Source organism: Staurois parvus, unplaced genomic scaffold (genome assembly GCF_062004578.1).
Source record: "Staurois parvus isolate SC_StPar_1 unplaced genomic scaffold, SC_StPar_1.0 ptg000527l, whole genome shotgun sequence".
Lineage (NCBI taxonomy): Eukaryota > Metazoa > Chordata > Amphibia > Anura > Ranidae > Staurois > Staurois parvus.
The window spans coordinates 1,019,629-1,042,729 of record NW_028318323.1 but is presented as its reverse complement, the minus strand read 5'-3'; the positions used below and the strand labels follow the sequence as shown (position 1 = coordinate 1,042,729).

Below are 23,101 nucleotides of genomic sequence, written 5' to 3'. Positions count from 1 at the left end.
CAATTACTCCAGAAATAATACCACTCAGTCTATTGGCCAAAAGTTTTGCCAAGATCTTATAATCACAGTTGAGCAACGTGATTGGCCTCCAATTCTTAACCTCCCTTTGATCCCCTTTCTTGTATAACAATGTAATTATACCCTCCCTCATTGATCTAGACACCACCTTCCTCTCAAAACATATTTTCATCACTTCCACCACATACTTTCCCACCACTGGCCAGAATTTCACGTAGAACTCTATGGGCAATCCATCCTCCCCTGGGGTCTTGTTCCTGCTCATACTCCTCACAACACCCTCCACTTCTACCTCCGTCACAGGATCCAACAGAGTTTCAGCTTCCTCATCACCCAGATTTCCTTCCACCACAGCACAGTAATTTTTAATCTCCTCCTCCTTACCACCTCCACTCCCATCATACAATCTATCATAGAACGCCTTGACCGCCTCCTCCATCCTTGCCCCATACACCTCCTCGCCTCCTTCCAGTACAGTCTGAAAAACCCTCTTTGGGCCAAAGGTCTTCTTAAAAAAGAATCTGGAGCATTGTTCGTCCTCTTCCATCACCTGGATCTTAGCCCGGAAGACAATCTCCCTGCCCCGCTTCTCCAGAAAAACCTTCCTCTCCTCCCGAACCTCCTTTATCTCCTTTTCCACCTCCACTCCCATCTTTTTACACTGCAGCAAAAAATGCAGCCTGTCTATCAAGTTCCGACTCTCCTCCCGCTTCTTCCGTGCCTTCTCACTCCCCAATTTCTTAAAAAAACCTCCAATCCGGCTCTTTGCCCAATCCCACCACTCCAAAGCATCCTCAAAAAACCGCTTCCTGAAGGTGAGTCCCTCAAAGAAGGACACAAAGGCTTCAAACACACCCTCCTCCTCCAAACAAGCCCAGTTCAACTTCCACAGCCCCCTTCCAAACTGCACCCCTGCTTCCAAATCAAAAGAAGCAGTAATCAGGCAGTGATCAGAAAACAGAGTAGGCTCCACACGGTACCCCTTAATCTTAACAAAATGTGAGACAAAAATAAAATCTATCCGGGACCTAACTGATCCCTTATCTGAAAAAAAGGTAGAGGAAGGCTTCCCCTTTTCCACCTCCATCCCCACATCTTTCAAATGAAAGTCCCCCACCATCTCATTTAGCAACTTAGAGGACACATCAATTCTCCCTCCCTCTCCACTCACCCCCTCTCTCTCCGCACTCGTCCTCACACAGTTAAGGTCTCCAACAAGCATTGTTGGGACTCTTCCAGGCAGCCACAATTTCACGGTATTCAGGAAATCACACCGCTCTCTCCTATCAGCCGGGGCGTAGCAGTTCAACACACGAAACCTCTTCCCCAGAAATTCCAACATCACCACCTGCAGTCTACCGGGCACCACCACCTCATGGGACACACACTGCACAGCAGCATTCTTAATTAGAACCCCCACACCTTCACTCCGTACCCCGTACATAGGAGCCCAGAAGGATGCCCACTGCTTCCACTCCGCTTCAAGACCTCTCCCCATTCCACATTCCTGCAGACAAATCACATCTGCCTTCACATTACTTAACTCCTCCAAGATCACCGCCCTCCTCTCCCTAGAAACGACACTCCTTACATTGATGGAGCTAATGGTCAGCGCCATCATAATGAAATAAATGAGCCCACAGACAGCCATCATACAGAATATTAATGGTCCATCTGTGACCCATCCATACTCAAACTCAAGCCACTCCCATGACTCTTCTGACGTCTCCTTGGCACAGGAGAGCTGGCAGACTCCGCCTCGGAATCCCCATCAAATGGTGTGGGAGTGCTGCTACCACCGCCCGCCTCCTGCACCTCCACCCGCGCTCTTTTACTGGCCGACAGAGCCTCCACCCCCGGCACATATACCACCAGCCGCTGCCCACATTCCAGGCTAGCTTCGCTGTCAACGTCCTCAAATTCCTCCCCCTCGTCACTCGAGGACAGACCACCCATCAGCGCCTCCAACACTCCAGGACCGGAGGCACTGGTTAACATGAAGTCCTTCTCCCGCTGCAGATCCTCCTCTCCCGGCGGAGACAACAGTAGACGCCGCTCCTCCTCCTCTCCACCGAAGACTCTAGGCACGCCCCCTTCCACTCCGGTGCCGGCCTCCCCCACCTCGGGCACAGCGTTCCCGGAGCCGGCGTTCCCGCTCACCCCCGCACACCCGGTGGCTACACCGGAACCCCCGGCTCCGTTCACTTCCGCTGCAACCTCGGCGGGCGCAGTGTCATCAGCCGAAAAGACAGGGGGCTGGACAGGCGGATCCCTACCAACGGGTCCCGCACCATCCTTCACCTCCCATGCCTTCCTCCCCGGCCTCGACTGCCCTTTAGCTCCCACCTTCTCCTGTTGTCCAGTAAGTCTCTTCTCCACCGCAGCCCTTCTCTTCGCTGCAAAGTATTCCTCACACTGTTTAGCCAAATGGCCTGTTTTTTTACAAATGTCACAGAGCTTCCTATCTCTGCACTCTCCCGAGGGATGACCCTCTTTCTTGCAAAATCTGCACTTAGGTCTCAGTTCACAGTCTCCACTTGTATGGCCATACACAAGACATTTCCTGCAGTAACTAGGCTGCCCTGGGTAAAAGAGAAAGCCCCTCTCACCTCCAATGGTAAAGACTGCAGGGGGCCTCCGCACCCCTCCTACACAGTCAGGATCCATTTTAAACCTTCCCATGAAACGATACTTTCCAGACCAAATCCCATATCTGTTCAGGACTCTTTCTCCCCCTCTCAACTCATCACAGTAGGTGTGCAAGAATGCCCACACCAGATGTAAGTCCGCAAAGGGGTTGTACATATGCACAGTTATTACCTTTTCTTCTTGCATGAACAGTGGTGTTACCTCAAACTTTCCCATGACAGCAGAATCCACAGCTCCTCTGGCCTTCTCGTACGCATTCCAACACACCTCGGTAGATATAAAAGTAATGTCGTAAATTCTCTGCTGCGGAAAATCCTGCAAACACATAATATCCCTTACCGCCAAGCCTAGGGAATCCAGCAACAAATCCACCACGACCATCCTTAAATCCACGACATCCTTAAATTCCGGATTCACCGTAAAGCGCAGTGAATCTCTCATTCCACGAGTCCCCATGTTCGACACCCAATCGTGTCTCGCCTCCAGATAGAATAACACCCGGAGGGTGCCCCTAAAAAAAGGGAACCCCCCGGCAGCTCTCCCAGCAATAGACCAAACCACCAAACACAGGTAACAGCATACAAGACCATTCGGCAACAAATGTTTGTGCAGAGCTGGCTTAAATAGCCAGCCCTGCACCTGGCAGGTGCAGCCTAGGTCCTAGTGCCTGCCTAGTACTGTCAAGACGACAGGTGCACCTGGGTCCTAGTGCCCTGCCATCTACACGTCTTGGCAGACACCTACGCCTGTGTAGACCCATGCGTCGCGATGGTCTCTGACAGCTGTTGTTGCTGTCCAAATAAATGTGGAATGTGTATTTGATCAATAAACATTTGGACTATGTATTTTTGGGGGATTATTTGTTCTAGTTGAATGTAGCACAGTGGCTAAATGGTTAGCTCTTCCACCTGGCAGTACTAGGGCCGTTGGTTCAAATCCCAACCATGGCACCTCCTGCCTGGAGTTTGTATGTTCTCCCTGTACCTGTGTTTCCTCCAGGTACTCTGGTTTCCTCCCACACTCTAGAGACATGCTGGTAGGTTAATTGGATCCTGTCAAAATTGGCCCTAGTATATGTATGAATGTAAGTTAGGGCCCTTAGATAGTATGCCCCTTGAGGGTTAGGGACTGATGTGAATTTACCACATATATATGTAAAGCGCTGTGTAGATTGACAGCGCTATATAAGTATCTGAAATAAATGTACTAGCACCCCTAACACTTATTTTTGTTAGCTATATAATATGCCCAAATCTTCCTTGTTAGAGTGCACATATGCAAGTATGTCCAAACTAACAAACCAAAAGCCCCCTATTGCACCAAGACATGTTATGTACCAATGAATAAGTCATGTTCAGTGTCCAGCTAGCTATTCTTTTTCTACAATCCTCTTAACAGTAATAAATTGGGCCCCCAATTTATGTTGACTTTGGGCCTTTACCGGCACATATATATTCACCAATGTCATATACACAGTATAGCTGCAAGCATAAATTCACCAATGCCAAATCCACAATAGAACTGCAAACATATATTTGCGAATGTTATATACACAATGGAGCCGCACAGAAAATTGCTATGGGGCACAAATAAACGCCAAGACGGCTGTTGGAGGCGCTAGAGCAGCTGTCATATCGGAAATACGTCATGACGTTGGCGGATGGACATTTGCACACACCCGGAAGTGGTAGTGGGGAGTGTTAGTGGATGGGAGCGTAGTTAGGAGAGTTTAGTGGTAATTTGCAAGTCTATTTTTTAGTTTTGTGAATTGTTCTTTTGTGGAATTCCAGACCACATCTGGACATGGCAAGATTGCTGTTCTCCACCGAGGAGCTGATCCTCATTTGCTAGGGAAACATTACTAATAATTGTTGTATTTTCAGTAGAAAACATGTCCAATTCCTAGATCCATTGAGGTACATGGCAAAGGTTCTTCCTATCTATACAGGTGGCACAGACACAAGCATACACCCAGGGCCACTGTTAGATATCACGGGGCCCGTACAGCATACCTCACAGCCCTATGGATTAGAAAATATCCAAATTATATTTATGGTAAAAATACACTAAAAACATTATTAATTGACATCCCAACCATATTCCTGTGAAATCTAAATGATAAAACTGTACTGAGTTCATAAATAAAACTGTGTGTAATTGAGGTCTTGGGGCTCATTCACATGGGTGCTGTGGCCTGTAGAATGGGAATCAGTGGTTTGTTTTTGTGGCTGTCGCCGTTTGCAGGCAACCTATGTTACACAATAGAAATGCTGCAGGTCCTAATTTGACAAGCATATTATTATTATTATTACTTCGAGTTTATATAGCGCCAAAGGGTTTGCTCAGCGCTGTACAATAGAGGGGGAGGGCAATACATGAAACAGTACAGCAACAACAAACAGCACACGAGGGGTTAGAGGGCCCTACTCTTTCGAGCTTACAATCTAGGAGGGAGGGGGTAGTGGTACAGGAGGAAGTGGCTGTGGGGGATGGAGTTGTAGGAGGAATGAAGGAGGACGCCTGTTAGGTAAGGGTGGGGTAGGCTTCCCTGAAGAGGTGGGTTTTCAGGAAGCACCTGAAGGTGAGGAGGGAAGGCGATATGGGTGCAGGTGTACAGCCCTGAACACAGACAGTGAGCACTCAGGGCCACTTCCCCACTCCTTCACACTTGTCAGATGACAACCTGTGTTCATACAGCTGCTGTGTCCCCATAGTGTAACAGGTGGCTCCAGTCACATGAACAACCCCCTCATTCATGCTGTACAGGCCAGAGGACCTGTGTGAATGGGCATTTTTTACTTTTTTTTTCCTCAGCTCATTAATTTCAATGGGCTGCCTAAAGTGTGGGAACATGCAAAAATACTGCAGGCATGTTATTGTAAAAAGTGTGTTGCACCTAACCGCACAGTAGTGTGGTGCCATGCGTTTTGGTGGCTGTGAATGCATCTGTGTTTACTAGACATGTGGAGGTGCAATTAAGTTTTCATCATGGTGCCTGTGCACATCTGCAGAGGGCATTGCATTTCTTTGCTGTGCTGGACAATGCGTGCTCTTGTATGCGTTTCTGCACCACAATTGTTGTGAACAAGTCCTAAGGGCCAGTTCACACTATAGAAACAGTCTAGATATGTTCCAGATGCGTTTTTGCATGCACTTTTTTGATGCATGTTTAGCGTGTTCCAGAGCATTTTGGATGCGTTTTTTGTGTGTTCCAGTGCATTTTGGATGTGTTTTTGGTGTGTTCCAGTGCAGTTTGGATGCGTTGTTGACGTGTTCCAGTGCCTTTTTTTATGAAATCCAGTTAATTTTTTTCCCCTCTCTTTTTCTAAAATTTAATTAGGGATATGTGCGTTTTAGTGTGTTCCAGGGCGTTTTACCACGTTCCAGTACAGTTCTATGCATAAACAATGCAGCCTGTTTGACTTTTTTGGCAGCACCTGCAACAAACTGGAACTGCAAGCGCTGATGTGAACTATGACATTGACAACCATATAACCTTCTTTCTGTGCGTTTTGGATGCAAGAAAAACAACTGAAACACATGTAGTGTGAACTGGCCCTAAAGGTTATTATAGGTCAGGGAACGGGACTGACCAGGAATTGTGAATTCAATCAGACTAGTGGTGAGATACAATCAGGAATCATATAATAATGCTAGATCTGAGCTGGAGGTGATAGGAAATGAGACACATTAACAAGATCGATAAATTAATAGTTAAATAAAAAGAGTGGGGCGGGGATACATAGATTTGTAGATGGAACAGGTGATGGTGGGGGAGGGAACAGGTGATGACAGGGGGGGGGGGGGGAGGGTGCCAAGTTGTATAAGGAGACAGGTTTAAGAGCTCGTTCACACTTGACTTTATTTCTAACTCTTGCCAAACGCCCCTATAGCGTTTTTGGTGTTTAGGAAGTGTTTTTTTACGCTCCTCAAATGCTCCCCAAATGCCCTATGTGCGGTTTTGAGGCATGTGATAAGCATTTACCAAGTGTTAAAACTGCACCACAAATGCCTGTAATGAAGTTAAATGGTAATGACGCTCCGAAAATGCCTCGCAACCACACCACAAACATCTGCCAGGCATTTGAGGAGCGGCACCATAGACTTGAATGGGAGGCTTCAACTCCTCCTGACTCGACATGAGGAGCCAGTTTTGCCGTGATGCAATGCTAACGCTTCAGTGTGTACACCGCAGTGTGCTGCCATGTGCAGAATTTTCATAGGCATTTGAGAAGCGTAAAAAACACTTCCCAAATGCCTGTCTGATGCCTGCTGACAAAGCTAGTGTGAACGCAGCCTTAGAGAAAATAAAATTGTAATGAAATATAAACAGAAGGAAAATTGAAAAATTCAAACTTGTCAGAAGACAAGGTAAGATTCACTCCCTTTCCACTTTCTAGTCAGTAGCCAAAATCTTAATTAATTGATCTATATTCCTGGCACTGACAGAACCCTGGAAATTGATCTCCATATTTTGGGCATTCACAAATGTCAAGGAGCTTACAATCTAATGCAGGCCATAGATGGGTCGAAAATCGGCCGGAAAAAAAAATCGGCCAATTTTTGCACCGTTAATGGGTTAATTGGTCGGCCGTTTAATCAGGGTTTTGGCACATTTTTTTTTCTATTGGTAAAGTTGGGAAGAAGAAGAATTCCAGTCCACTATTATATTTTACATGAAAAGTCTTGCGGTTGCAACAATGTATCTATTTGTACGCGAATAAAAACATCTTTATCCGAAATGGATACAATGTTGCAACCGCAATACTTTTCATGTAAAATATAATAGCAGAGCTCTCTGCAAGGGACAGAAGTAAAAATGCCGGCCGTAGAAGGGACAAAACTCAGACGATTTTTTTGCTGTTGGTGGTAACATCAGCCGATTGAACGACCGATTTTTTGTTTTTTTACATATACAAGGCCCAATTAACCTAACAGCATGTCTTTGGGGTGTTGGCAGAAACACATCCGTGCAGAGAAAGCATGCAAACTGAATAGAAATATGTTAAAATAATAGTGCAGTGCTATAAATGCATGTTATCAATCAACGCATGTAAAATCCAAAAAGTGTAATAATTTTTTTTAGGTACTTTTACAGTGCTGTCAATTTATGCAGCGCTTTACACATATATTGTACATTCACATCAGTCCCTAACCCTCAAGGGGTGTACAATCTAAGGTCCTTAATTTACATTCATACACTAGGGCCAATTTGGATAGGAATCAATACACTTACCAGCATGTCTTTGGAGTGTGGGAGGAAACTGGAGTTCTAGGAGGAAACCCATGCAAGCACAGGGAGAACATGCAAACTCCATGCAGGAGGTGCCATGGTTAGGAATCGAACCCATGACCCATTTACTGCAAGGCAGATGTGCTAGCCATTAAGCCACTGTGCTGCCCGTCAATGATGATGTAAACTGGTAAATGGTGCTAAAAAAAAGTTCATATAATCATTCTTTAATAATGGAATGTCCTTCGTGTGAGAGTACCAACTCAGAGAGTGCCTATGAATGGCACGTGTGGTTTATCCGTGACGAACAGTAGTGCATGAACTCGTGAAAGGTAAACCACCCTTGGGACGTGTGTATTACACTATTAAGCACCTTTATGGCTCCTGTGGCTGAGCTAATTCCTCCCCTTACCATTTTGGCACCCACTCTGATGGATGGATGGATGGAGCTGGATGACTAACCCATAGCTGCCAGCATACCGCTGCACCCCCAGATGTGTGATGTGTATAACCCATGCGCATTAATACCTTAACATAGAATAGTTACATGATTAAAGAGAAGGAAACTATATCATTATATTGAGAACTTAGAACTAGACATTCCAAATTATTTGAGATATAAGTGTGAAAATGTTTAACATTTGAAAATAGAATGTATGACATTCATTAGTAAATGCATTAGTTGTCTGATCATTATGGAGAAACAGCAAAAAAAAAAATTATAATATAGGTGTAGTTTTTATGTTACATTCTAAGTATTCTCATATGCAAACAGGAAAACGCCAAAGCCCGCACTTGTTCGCCATCTAGCGAACATATCCGGTATTGCACCTAAAAATGTGCCAGACATGATTCCACATTTACTAATAGTAAAGTAGACGTTCGTCAATTGAGATTGCTAGACGCTTCTCAGAAGACTGACAGGTCTTGATTGATTTACTTGAGTCTGCCTGAATGTTCAGAGTCTGCTGGTAGACTCAAGTCTTAGTAAATCAGGGCCCCTGTGTTTTCTAAAACCCTTTTTAACCGCCTCCCGCCCGCCATATAAGGTAATGACGGGTGCAAGGCAGTTCTCTCATTCTGGGAGGACGTCATATGACGTCCTCCCATTCTAACCATGCATGTGTGGCACTGGGAGCACGCAGCGCGGCGTTCGGTGGTGCGCTGTGTCCCTCGGACACAGTGGATATCCGATCAATGGAAAGAGTCGAAGATATCGGCTCGGTCATGTGATCAGCTGTGTCCAGTCACAGCTGATCACATGTAAATAGGGAAAAGCCGGTTATCGGCATTTCTCTCCTCACGAGCTGTCATGATCAGCTGTGTCCAATGCCTAGAAGTGCCACCCATCAGTGCTGCCAGTGAGAGCCGCCTGTCAGTGTCGCCCATCAGTGCCACCTATCAGTGACCATCATTGCTGTATATCAGTGCACCATCATCAGTGCCTCCTCATCAATGGCCACCAGTGCCGCCTCATCAGCGCAGCCTGTCAGTGCTGCCTATTTGTGCCACCTCATCAGTGCCTATCAGCACTGCCTTTCAGTGCAGCCTAATCAACGCACATCAGTGAAGGAGAAAAATTACATGTTTGCAAAATTTTATAATAGAAACAAAGAAACACTTTTTTTTTCAAATTTATTGCTCTTTTTTGGGTAAAAGTGCCCAGTAGACAAGTGGTTAATATTATAGTTCCTGCCCATGCTGTCTGATTTAAAAGAATTTTTTTTTTCTACTGTTTTTCACAGTTTACATGTGTTGCATTCACCACAAAAAAAATCTCAACTGTATCTAAAAATGTATGTTTTCTACGGGAATCTGGTACATTACGAGCTAGTTTATGCCTCAAATTGGGAGCTTTACGGTAAATGAATTAATTTATTACAGGTACTTATACAGCGCCATCAATTTTATGCAGTGCTTTACATTATATATATATATATTATATTCACATCAGTCCCTAACCCTCAAAGAGTGTACAATCTAAGGTCCCCAAACTCATATTCATACATACATATACTAGGGCCAATTTTAGACAAGAACCAATTAACCTACAAGTGGGTCTTTGGAGTGTAGGAGGAAACTGGTGTACATGGAGGAAACACGCAGGCGCAGGGAAAGCATGCAAACTCCAGGCAGGTGGTGCCATGCTTGGGATTTGAACCAATGACCCTAGTACTGCCAGGCAGAAGTGCTAACCATTTAGCCACTGTTTTTATTTGGAAGTAGACTACCCAGAGTCTTGTCTCTTAAGAGAATAGGCCAATGCTTATGGACAATATTCTCAAGAGATTTAAAATCTCTACTGAATTCAGTTATAAAGGCTATACCAAATTCTTCACTCTTATTTTTATTTTTGTTCTCTAATAACACTGTTCTATCCATTGCCTGAACATTATTTTTCACTGTTAGAAGAATATCTTCCTAATAGCCTTTCTCCTTAGATCTTTACATTAATACATCCACTTGTTTATAAAAATAATTCAGAACACTATTTCAGCTTACACACATGAGTTGACCTTTTGGAATCCCCCAACCATTTAGGGTGGTGACAACATGCTGTGGACATGTAACTATTGCAGTCTGTATCTTTAAAAAAAAAGAGAGTAATAGGTCAAGGAATTTTCAATTTAAGTAATGTGAAATTTACGGCCAATGAGCTGAAGGCCGTAAAGAGGCTAAATATTAAGAAATATATTGCAGAGAAACCATCATCAAATGATGGGGAGAATTCTGAGTTTAAAAATAGTTGGTTAAGGAATCAAACTACATTTGATCCAAAGAATCCCTCTAATCAGTTTTTAGATGTTTGTATGGTTTATGTCACGGTCTCCGTTGCCGTGCAGCGGTGCGACGGCGACAGACCCCAGTGAGCCGCAGTGGTGTGAGTGCGCCTGTCACGTCTGGCGGGCTATTTAAACCCGCTGTGAAGAGTAATCATTGCCTTCTGGTCTAAACACGTCCCTGCACATATTTCCTGATCTGATCCTGATACCTGTATTCTGTATACCCGCCTGTGAACGAACTCCGCCTGCACCGACCTTGGCTATCCCTGACCATTATTATTATATTATTATTATACAGTATTTATATAGCGCCAAAGGGTATGCTCAGCACTGTACAGTAGCAAGGGGGACAGAACATGAGACAAGACAGTAACAATACAATACACGAGGGGTTCGAGGGCCCTGCTCTTTCGAGCTTACAATCTAGGAGGGAGGGGAAGGTGGCACAGGAGGAGATGGCTGTGGGGGGATGGAATTGCGGGAGGAGTGGAGGAGGTTAGTTGTTAGGTGAGGTCGGGTGTTAGGTGAGGTTGGGGTAGACTTCCCTGAAGAGGAGGGTTTTCAGGGTGCGCCTGAAGGTGAGGAGAGTAGGCGACAGTCTGATGGATTGGGGTAGGGAGTTCCAGAGGATGGGGGAAGTCCTAGAGAAGTCCTGCAATCGGGCGTGGGAGGAGGAGACCAGGGAGCTAGAGAGTAGGAGGTCCTGTGAGGAGCGGAGGGCACGGGTAGGGTAGTATTTGGGTATCAGGTCAGTTATGTAGTTTGGGGCGGCATTGTAAATGGCTTTGTAGGTCAGAGTTAGCAGTTTGAATTTGATGCGTTGGGCAATCGGGAGCCAATGAAGGGATTGGCAGAGGGGGGAAGCGGATGTGGAGCGGTTGGTGAGGTGGATGAGTCTAGCTGCTGAGTTTAGGATCACTGGAGTGGGGATAGCGTTCGTTTGGGTAGGCCAGTGAGAAGGGAATTGCAATAGTCCAGGCGTGAGATGATGGAGTGTACGAGTTGTTTGGTGGTGTCTGGGGTGAGGAATGTGCGTATCTTGGAGATGTTGCAGAGGTGGAGCCTGCAAGATCTAGATAGCAGTTGGATGTGGGGTAGGAAGGAGAGGTGGAAGTCCAGGGTGGGAGAGATGGTGGCGTTGTTAGTAGTGATGGAGAGGATGGGGGGGGCACGGGGTGGGGGGAAGACCAGGAGCTCAGTTTTGGATAGGTTAAGTTTGAGGAAATGGAGCGACATCCAGTCTGATATGTCGTTTAGGAGGTGGGCGATGCGGGCAGAGAGTGAGGGGGTGGAGAGGTAAATTTGGGTGTTGTCGGCATAGAGGTGGTAATTGAAGCCGTGGGAGTGAATAAGTTTGCCAAGGGAGGAGGTATAGATGGAGAAGAGGAGGGACCCGAGGACAGAGCCTTGGGGGACCCTGACAGAGAGGGGTAGGGAGGGGGAGATGGCAGTGTTATAGGTGATGCTGAAGGAGCGTTGGTAAAGGTAGGAGGAGAACCAGGAGAGAGCAGCGTCCTTGATGCCAAGGAAGTGCAGTTTGGCAAGGAGGAGAGTGTGGTCAACAGTAGCGAAGGCCACGTAGAGGTCGAGGAGCAGGAGGATAGAATAGTGGCCATTGGCTTTGGCGGTTAGCAGGTCGTTGGTGATTTTAAGTAGGGCGGTTTCGGTGGAGTGCAGGGGACGGAAGCCAGACTGTAGGGGGTCAAGGAGGTTGTTATCAGTGAGGTGGGCGCTTAGGCGATTGTAGGCCAGGTGCTCAAGGAGCTTGGAAGTGAAGGGCAGCAAGGAGATGGAAGGTTGTTAAGGTTAGTGGGGTCAAGGGTTTTTTGAGTATGGGGGTGATGTGTGCGTGCTTTAGAGGGGAGGGGAAGGTGCCAGTGAAGAGGGAGAGATTGAAGATGTGGGTGAGGGAGCGAATGATGGAGGGGGGGGTGACTGGAGGAGCTGTGAGGGGATAGGGTCCAGGGGGCAGGTGGTAAGGCAGGCTTCAGTGAAGACCTTAGAGACCTTCTCGGGGGTAGTTGGGCTGAAGGAGCGGAGTGTTGGGGGGGTGATGATGTGCGGGGCATTAGGTATAGTGGGGGGTAGTGCGGCTATGAGAGCAGGGATTTGAAAGTGGAGAAGAGCTGACGAGGACAGGTGGAGAGGGTGTTGATAAGGGTTATGAAATAGGCTTGCTTGGCGACGTGGAGGGAGGTGGTGTAGGCAAGGTAGGCGGCTTTATAGAAGGAGAATGCGCGAGGGGATCTGGTTTTGCACCATAAGCGCTCCAGCGCGCGACTGCGGTGTTTGAGGCATTTCGTGTGGTCGTTTTGCCAGGGTTGAAGCGGTCGGAGTCTAATGCTACATGTGGTTAGGGGTGCCAGGGAGTCAAGGGCAGCTGACAGTGAGTCGTTGTATGCAGTAGTGGCCAGTTCAGGGCATGACAGAGGGAGGATACTGTCATACAGGCGGTCAGCTGCTGGGTGGAGATGGGTCGGGTTCAGATTGCGGAGGTTGCAGGTGATGGTTAGACGCTTCTGGGGGGGGGGAGTTGAGGGAGGGGGAGATGGAGAATGTGAGGAGGTGGTGGTCAGAGAGGAGGAAGGAGGTGTTAGTGAAGTCGTGGGGGGTGCAGAGGTAGGAGAAAAGGGTGTTTCTGTTGGAGTGGGTGGAGGACTGACCATTCTCCTGCCTGCTCCTTGTGTACTGATCTGCCCGCTAGTTACCGACCCGGCCTGCCTGACTCCGCTATATTGCTCTGCCTGCACCTGACCGGCATCTTGTCAGCTCCTAGATCCCTTCACCGCTGCACCTACTCCCCTGCATCCGTACCTAGCTTGTATCCGGACCTCCTTAGTTCCCAATTACCTGCTGACAGCTGTAAGACCCACACGGCATCCCTGCCCCTCCTGGCTCTGCGTCTCGGCTCTTACCCTCAGGGGCTCCGAGCAGGAGTTAAAAGGGAACGCTCTCTCTCCACTTCAGGCTCCCCCAATCCGGTACGTGTAAGTCGCACTGCACCCCGTTTCTGCTGGCGGTCTCCTCTACCTCAGCTGGGTGTACCTGGGGGCCGCGACCTGGTCCCAGCCTGCTCCAAGTCCATCCCCACCCTCAGGGGCCCTGGTGTACAAGCAGACTGGGGCTTAGATTCCGCGCCCTGGGGAACCCCAAGCTGTGGATCTATAGAGCTATCTGCTATAGTCGTGAGAGTTTAACAGGACATTAGAACACTTCAAATTAAACATCAACATGAAGGGGATATCCAGATAAGTATTAATGAATTGGAAAAAAGAGAGAATATAATTATAAGACCTGTGGACAAATGGAGGGGGGAGGGAATTGTAGTTTTAAATAAAGAGGATTATGAGAGGGAACTCGATAGCCTAGTAGACTATAAGACTAAGTTAATTAAGTTAATCAAGAAAAGGAATATTGAGTAGGAAAGAGGCTAGATACCTCATCCCTGAAGCACCTTGATTGCTGATTATTTACCAATTACCAAAAGTGCATACTGTAAAAATAGAGAGAAACACCCGTGGAGACCTAAAGTTAGTGGCATTGATTCCCATTTTTTATGTGTAGGGGAATATATTGACTTCTTTTTACAGACAATAACACAGACATGCACTTCATTTTTGAGAAATAGCAAACATTTGATGAATATTTTGAAAGATACGCTTGTAGATTATAACATTAACATCAAACAATATGATCTCTACTGGCTATTAAAACAGCTTTAGAAACAAAAGCAGATCTCAAAAGGAGGAATGGGAGATTCATGGTAAGGAAAGACCAGATCATTTGCATGGAAACCCATTACGGTTTTAGAATTTATATTTTTTTGGGGCCTGACCCTCAACATGGGCATTACTAAAAAAAATGAATTGCTATTGTATTGGTCCACAGACCCGATTCATCATATGCCGTGTTCTCTGCTGCCATGGCCAGGCATAGATATGAGAGTATAATATGTTTTATGCATTTCAACGACAATACACTCTGTCATGGCACTGATGGGCACTGGCAGGTGGCATGGATGAGCACTGACAGCTGGCACTGATGGACACTGACAGGTGGCACTGCTGGGGCTACACAAATCATCAGTGCCCTGATGATCAGTGTACATGTCCCCTCTGAGGGATGCCGATTACCGTCTCTCCTCTCGAGCTGCCAGCGTGACTACTCGTGAGGAGAGAAATGCCGATAACCGGCATTTCCCTATTTGCATGTGATCAGCTGTGATTGGACACAGCTGATCACATGACCGAGCAGACATCTTCAGCGCTTTCCGTTGATCGGTGTTCCGCTGTGTCTGAGGGACACAGCGCATCACCGATTGCCACGCTGTGCACTCCCGGAGCCGCGCATGCGCGGTTAGAATGGGACGACGTCATATGATGTCCTCCCAGAACGAGAGAACCACTTTGTGCCCGTCATTGTACTATATGGCGGGCGGGAGGTGGTTAAAAAAGTAAAAGCATTTAGCAAGACCCAAAGAAGAAAATAAAACACCTACAAGCACCAGCAATCACCAGCAGTCAAAAGTAAAACTTTTTCACTCTCCACTCAAATTTCCCACTCTTTTTGGTTAGCAGCCAGCAAAAAATGCCAGATCAGATACATGTACATGGACGATCGCTGTTTGCTTGTGTGGAGAATCAACTTGTGCATTTGCCTTTGTGTGTATGTATGGAGACATGCTGCTCTTAGACTGTTAAGGATTGGCTATATTAGTACACAAGGGGCACCTTTTAATTTGTTATATATGAGTGTGGTCTACTCCACCTGTACCATGCTATTGCTTATACAGTGTTCTTCACTATATAAGCAATAACAGTGTTAGAAAAATCCCTGACACCCCCCTCCCCCCCAGAGTAGTACAGGATGCAAACAAAAAATTAAAAAGAATGTTAAATAAATGTAAACAAAAATTTAAAAAAATTTAATTAAAAATATTTATTTATTTTTACAAACAGTACTGTCATCAGTCAGTATCCCTGATCACTTCCACACCACTCATGCCATGCCACTTACTAAATACCTCAGACTGTCTACTTTCCAAAAAGTCACTTGAGGGGCATTTGTACTGTTCTGGCATTTTAGGGCTTCAAGAAAGAAGATAGGTTGTCAGTACATCAGGACTGATCAATTTTCAAATATATATACCATAGTTTGTAGATGCTATAACTTTCACACAGACCAATTAATATACACTTTTTGAGATTTTTTTTATGTAGCAGAATACATTTTGGCCTATATATTATGAATAAATTTGATTTTTTTTTTATTGGGTATGTTTTGTACCAGAAATTATAAAATATATTTTTTATTTTTCAAAATTGTTGGTCTTTTTTCATTTATAAAAACTCAGTGGTGATCAAATACAACCAAAAGAAAGCACTATTTGAGTGAAAAAAATGTATACATTTTCATTTTGGTACAGTTTTGCATGACCAATCCTGTATTGGTGTTGTTGAACTACATAGTTTGGTGTCATCTGCAAACACAGAAATGGTATTTTTATTCCCAAACTCGATCATATAATCTTGTATACCACAAGTAGATAGGAATGGTGCAGCACAATACCTCCTCTCTAAGTGCAGCGCTAACTATACTTAACAAACATTATGTTATTAGGTAGTTCTCTATATTTAAATTTTTACTGTATATTTTGCATTGTTCTTAGCGTGAGAATTGTTTGTGTATATATTTTCATGTTGCACAACATGTATAATATATTTAGTTGTTTGCTGAATATAATTAGTATAATTAGCGCTGCCCTTAGAGAGGAAGGGGGAATTGTGTTGATCTCCTCTTATCTACCTGAGGTATTTTTTCTATTTATGGTTGCTGGTAGCTCACAGGATTGTATTAAGGTGGAAGCGTGAAAGGGTTGTTGCATATATAATCACTTATAAATAGGTTAACCTCTCACAGACCTCCCCTACTTTTACTGTGAACGGGCAGCAGCTACAGGCGAAGCAATGTACCAATACGTCGCTCTGCCTGTACTAACACAAGGGAGCACAACCCCACCCCGTGACTGATGTGTCCGGTGGATCGGATCCCAGTAAATGGGACCCGTGCGCCCCAGCCACCCCCCCCCCCCCCCCCCCCATCGGTCCAGAGGAGAGAAGACCTTTTTTACTATTAACATTTTTAAGAACTTTTACTAGAGTTCTCTTACTCTTTCTCAAATTGTCAGCCATTTTAATTTTTTTTTTGGCCTTGATTTCCTTTTTACATATTCTGTTCTCATCTTTGTAACTTTCAAAAGATGATAGTGTTCCTTCATTTTCATATTTTTAAAATACTCTTCTTTTATTCTTTTCAGCTTTTTTACTTTTGGAAGTGCGTCACATAGGTTTTATTAGATGTACATGGTTAGAACATAACTAACATACTGTATAAATGCAGTCAGTGTTGTATAGACTTACAATAAACAAAATAAATATATTGCCCATTAGTAAAACAGAAATATGAGAATTTACACAGTATTAATTGTAATAAAAGGATTGTTGTGTACATCATCACAGCTGCTGATTGATTGATTAATGGAGTAATGCACTTTTCAGTGTGAAGCAGTATTATCCACTTATGCTTTTGCCTCATTCCTGGTTCAAATGCACCTTGGTGGATGGGTTGAGGCTGGTTAATATTTCTGCAGCACTGAGTTTACTTATTAATAATCTTATTGTTACCAGATTTAACCCATGTATGTACTTCTAATCCAGTGAAATTTTTAGAAGTCAGAAAATCCTCCAGATCCCAAAAAAAATAAATAAAATGTGTGCCTTTAGTTATACAAGCCTAAACTTTTATTTTTAGATTTGGATAGAATAAAGAAAGATCTAGACCCCTGCTTGAATTTTCTACTCCATCAGAGAGAATTTCTCTGTCTGTTCTGTTGATAAGGTTTCTTTACACAGAAAGTAAGGAAGCATCTCCAAAAGTGACATAAGTAGGAATAAAAATCTGACAGGTTCTAGTCTTGGCTTTACTAAAGAATTTTATATCGGTCTCTATTGCTGTTGGTGGGTTCTACTAATGTCTTTGTTGGAAAAAACGTCAGCAGGACAGGAAGTGTGTAGAAATCCTTTAAATACAGCCCAGATAACAGTAAAAACCTGACAAAAATGTTAAACCTTCACCAGTCTATTCAAAACTAAGAAAGTTTTGGCTGCACATACACTTTAAAGTTCAATTTTAGCAACCTCCCTCCATTCCCAAGTCCTTCTCCTCCTGTCCTTGAGTACCCCCTGCACGTATGTTTTTACACATTTTTGTAAACATATCTTTTCTCTCCTCATTACATTACATTTCAGTGACAATAATAAATAATAATTACAAACCACATTTCCTGGTGGACCTTCTTGTCCATCTTTACCAGGTACTCCTGGTTCACCCTGTAGAATAATAGAGATTCAAGTTAAATTTTTTTTTTACAGTATAATTGTTCTGTAAAGAGTTGTTCTGGCCATAGTGGGGACATGGTACTGTTAGAAATGTACTGAACCTAGCACTAAGTAGCTCTTGGTAATGCATTTTTATTCTCATTATGTGCAATAATTTATTTGTATAGAGCCCTTTTAAAGTGCAACTAAACTCAAAAAGTAACAAAACTCCTATAGATCTCTTCTGTTGTAAATCCTTCTCCCTGCCTGCCCGAGCAGCTCAGCATACATTTACGTCACTGCTCTGTGACATGATGTTACTCCAATGCTCATGCACATGAGTGACAACACTGTGACCTGGCTGAGCAAGAGTCTGAACATAGAAAGAAGGCCAGAAGAAGATGGAAATGCCTGTGACAGCTAAGAGCACTGACACCACACTGCTGGAGAGGATCGCTTGTTAGGTAAGTCTTACATAATGTGCTAATACAGTATGCAGTACAAACAGGTACATTATGTCAAAAAGCACTCAGATGCCCGTTTAAAAGAAAAAAAAATTTAAGCGGAGGTTTCATTCCATTTTAAAGTAGATGTAAACTCTAATTGAATGACATATAGTTTTGCTATATGTCATATAGTTTGCAGAGCTACGTGCTGACACAGTCCCAAATTATCCACAATGGCTCAAAATTGATATGGTCCAGAAATATTTAGGCAAAATAAAGGTGAATAAGACACCTAGACCAGATGGTAAACACCCACAGATCCTAAAAGAATTGTGCTCTGTCATTTCAAAGCCATGGTTTCTCATTTTTAGGGATTCTTTTATGACTAGTAAAATAATTGGCCTAAGTGGTGCCTATATTTAAAAAGTTACTTTAGCTTTTTTACTTGGGAAGAGCTTAAGTATAAGTTCACCTTTGGGAACATGTTACATGTTCCACCCGTTTTTAGGGTGGAACATGTAACATGTTCCCATAGCTACAGCCCGCCTGCCGCCCCCCTCCCTCTGACAGATAGTACGGGGAAACTTCCCCCCTACTATATGTCAGATTTGAAAATAGCGTGGCTGTGTGGGGCTCCACCCACACGGCTGTGTCACTCATTCACAGTGTTCTGTGAATGAGTGCCTACAAGTCCCAACAAGACCCAACGGCTGTCGGCTTGTAGTTTTCAACGAACTACCACGGCACTGTGGAGTGCTGTGGTAGTTCATTGAAGCTTCCTGTCCGAATATCTGTTTGCTCGTACATCCCATACAGCAAGCAGATAGTTTGACAGGTCTGCGGGAGACCTGCATGGCATTAACAATCTACTGATCACTGGTGCAATGCTTTCCAGGCTCCTGCAGACAAAAATAATAAATGCACATTTTTTTTACCTGATTTTGCATTTCGGTAGGGGGGCGCGCGCATGCCCTACCAGTGCCGGTAAACTGGCAACACTGACAGGGAGCATGGCAGCAGTGTTTACACTGCAGTTCTCCTCCCTGTCAGTTTGAGTACACTGGTCCAGATCGCTGAGCACAGCCTTCCATATCAGTGTATTACAGTGAAGCACATCCCCCTCGCCCCCTAGTGAAACACTCCCCTCACAGAGTTAACCCTTGATTGCCTCCAAATGTTAACCCCTTCCTTCCCAGTGCCATTAGTCAGTGTTTTTGTTTTTTTTTTTGCACTGATCACTGTATTGATGTCAGTGACCCCAAGTCAGTTCCCCCCCAGTGTCAGAATGTCCGCTGCAGTCCCGCCATAAGCCGCTGATTGGCGCCATAAGTCGCTGATTGCCGCCATAAGTCATTGATCGCTGCCATTAGTATAAAAAAAAAAAATCCAGGTATCTATACTGCCATTTGTAAACGCTATAACTTTCACATAAACGTTTACACATATTGGGATTTTTTTTTAGCAAAGGCATGTTGCAGAATACATTTTGGCCTAAATTTATGATGAAAGTCCAAAACAATGTTTTTTTCCTCAAAATTGTTTACAGCGCAAAAAAAACCCAAAAAAGGCGATCAAATACCACCGAAAGAAAGCTTAGTTCGTTGAGAAAAACGGACGTAAATTTCATTTTGGAGCAGCATTGCATGATCACGCAATTGTCAGTTAAAGTAATGCAGTGCCGTAACACAAACCGCTTCTGTAACCGCTTCCTGACCGCCCTATAGCAGAAATACTGCTACAGGGCGGCACGGGTGCGCAAAATCTCATATATATGTATATATATATATATATATATATATATATATATACGTGATACTCGCTCCCGTGGATTTCACGCCCCTCCCAGATAGTGTCAGATTGCCCGTCAGTACACCAGTAATCACATTTAACCCCTTGATTGCCAGGAAGACGCTCATACACAATAAACCCCCATTGCTAGTATAGTGTCTGAATGGATCAATATCTTTGATCAGATCAGCACTCTACCAGCGTTCACATTAGTATAGTGTCCCCAAAAATGCAGCGTCAGCGGGATCAACCCCGGCACCTGCCAGCACCTGCATTTAGCCCCTACGCTTACCCCCCCCTTCTCCCCCAGCAAGTGCAGTGTCAGTAGGTCACTGTCACTTGATAGATTGCACACAAAACTGCAGTGTTCACAGACTCAGGCCTGATCTCTGTTAGCGCTTGCCAGTAAATTTTGATGACTTTCATATGCAGCAGAGTACCAGTACTAGGGCTACGCTACCTTTTGGTGAACTGGCGAGCACCAGCGGCCTAGTACATCCTGGTCTTTCACATATCTCTTAGATTGTAAGTTCCCAGGATCAGGGCCCTCCTAACCCTCTTGTATTGAACTGTATTGTTGCTCTATTGGTATTGGTATCACTTGGTGACGTGGCGAGTCCCATAAGTGCAGTACAAGCTGGTGTGGTGGCAAGCACAAGTATTGTCCCGCAGCCACCAAGAATTCGCACACAGGCCCATAGAGCCCCTAGTATCCTTCCGGATGTGCTTGCAAATCCCGTACTTCCCCCATTCACTGCCCAACTCAGAATTCAGGTGGAAACAGCAAATTTAACTACTCCCCTTGATTTTTTGGAGCTGTTTTTCACAGAATATCTGCATATGCATTTATTGTGGATCAAAGCAATTTATATGCACAACAATTTATTGCCGTCAACCCAAATTCAAACCTTGCCAGACCATTTACATAGAGACCCATTACGGTTTCCGAATTTAAATTTTTTTGGGCCTAACCCTTAAAATGGGCATTAATAAAAAAAAATTAATTGTGGTTGTATTGGTCCACAGACCCGATTCATCATATCCCGTGTTCTCTGCTGCCATGGCCAGGCATAGATATGAGAGTATAATGTGTTTTATGCATTTCAATGACAATACAATGACAAGGCGGCCAGAAAAATCAATTATTTTTTTTATTCTGCCCACAGACTGCATACAAAAAAAAGAACATAGCATATATACCCAACAAAGACCAGCTACGTACTGGTACATCACTGGAGTTTGAATGGTTATACTGTCAGGGAGCGAGAAGCCAGACACACAAGGAGGTGCAATTAAAGGAAGGTTTATTAATATAAAAATAAGACAAGAGTCTATGCAACTCCAACAGCGGAAATCGTAGCCAAAGCTGGGATCAAGAGCCAGGAAGAATCGTCACCAGAGCCGGGATCAGGAGCAAGGAAGAATCGTCACCAGAGCCGGGATCAGGAGCCAGGAAGAATCGTCACCAGAGCCGGGATCAGGAGACAGGAAGAATGGTCGCCAGAGCCAGGGTCAGAAGCCAGGAGGAGTCTTAGCCAAAGCCTAGTCGGTATCCAGGAAAGCAAAGAGTAGCTAAACAGGAGCTTGTTGCTGTGCAAGAGACAGGACACGAATGCAATGGACAGCTACCAACAGCAGACTTATGTGATAAGCTGCCACCTCCTGGGGGGAGGAGCCGCAGAGGACTGAAAGCATAAAGGATCCCACAATGCTTTGCAGACACCTAAGATGGATGCCAGCACATGGAGCAGCACAGCCCTGAGGAAAGGTAGGACCTTGACAGTACCTCCTCCTCAAGGACCACTCCGCGGCTCAACATAAGGCTTCTGGGTAAAGCGGGCGTGAAAAGCGCGGAGGAGGGCAGGAGCATGAACATCCGCGGAAGGAACCCAGCAACGCTCCTCGGGACCATAACCACGCCAATGGACCAGGAACTGCACCCGACCACGGACCAACCGAGAGTCCAGGATGCGGCTCACCTCATACTCCTCATGACCATCAACCCAGATAGGACGAGGCCGAGGCGGAGAGGCAGTAAAGCGATTACAGACCAGAGGCTTCAACAGGGATACGTGGGAGACATTGGAGATACGCATCCCAGGAGGAAGAGAAAGGGCATAGGCAACAGGGTTCACCCTGCGGAGGATGCGGAAAGGACCAACAAAACGGGGAGCCAGTTTTGGTGTGGGCACCTGAAGATTGAGGTTACGAGTGGACAACCACACCCGATCTCCGTCCTGGTATGAAGGAGCGGGCAACCATCTACGATCAGCCTGGAGCTTCTGGCGCTGAGCTGAGTCCCTCAAGGACCTCTGGATCTGCCCCCACGAGGAACGCAGGACAGCAAGATGGTTATCCACAGCCGGAATGTCCTGTGGCGAGAACAACTCAGGCAATACAGTGGGTTGGAACCCATAGTTGGCCATGAAGGGAGACATCCCGGAGGATGAGTTGACAGTCGAGTTCCTCGCAAACTCTGCCCATGGCAGGAGATCGACCCAATTGTCTTGATGGTCTGAGATATAGCAGCGAAGGAATTGTTCCAGGGCCTGGTTGGAACACTCCGCAGACCCATTGGACTGTGGGTGGTAGGCCAGGAAGAATCGTCGACAGAGCCGGGATAAGAAGCCAGGAAGAATCGTCACCAGAGCCGGGATCAGGAGCCAGGAAGAATCGTCACCAGAGCCGGGATCAGGAGACAGGAAGAATCGTCACCAGAGCCGGGATCAGGAGACAGGAAGAATGGTCACCAGAGCCGGGGTCAGAAGCCAGAAGGAGTCTTAGCCAAAGCCGAGTCGGTATCCAGGA

The 23,101-nt window shown here is 45.3% G+C and overlaps 1 protein-coding gene across 3 annotated transcripts in view; it reads right to left on the bottom strand.

Annotated features, from left to right (window-relative positions):
• The window catches only part of COL15A1 (collagen type XV alpha 1 chain), a 1,471,644-nt gene that overhangs the window by 653,020 nt on the left and 795,523 nt on the right, over nt 1-23,101 (bottom strand). For all 3 annotated transcript variants that reach the window (XM_089690361.1, XM_089690362.1, XM_089690363.1), the window contains one exon: nt 18,018-18,071. In XM_089690361.1, the coding sequence (XP_089546487.1) occupies nt 18,018-18,071 (54 nt within the window). The remainder of the gene's footprint in view (nt 1-18,017; nt 18,072-23,101) is intronic.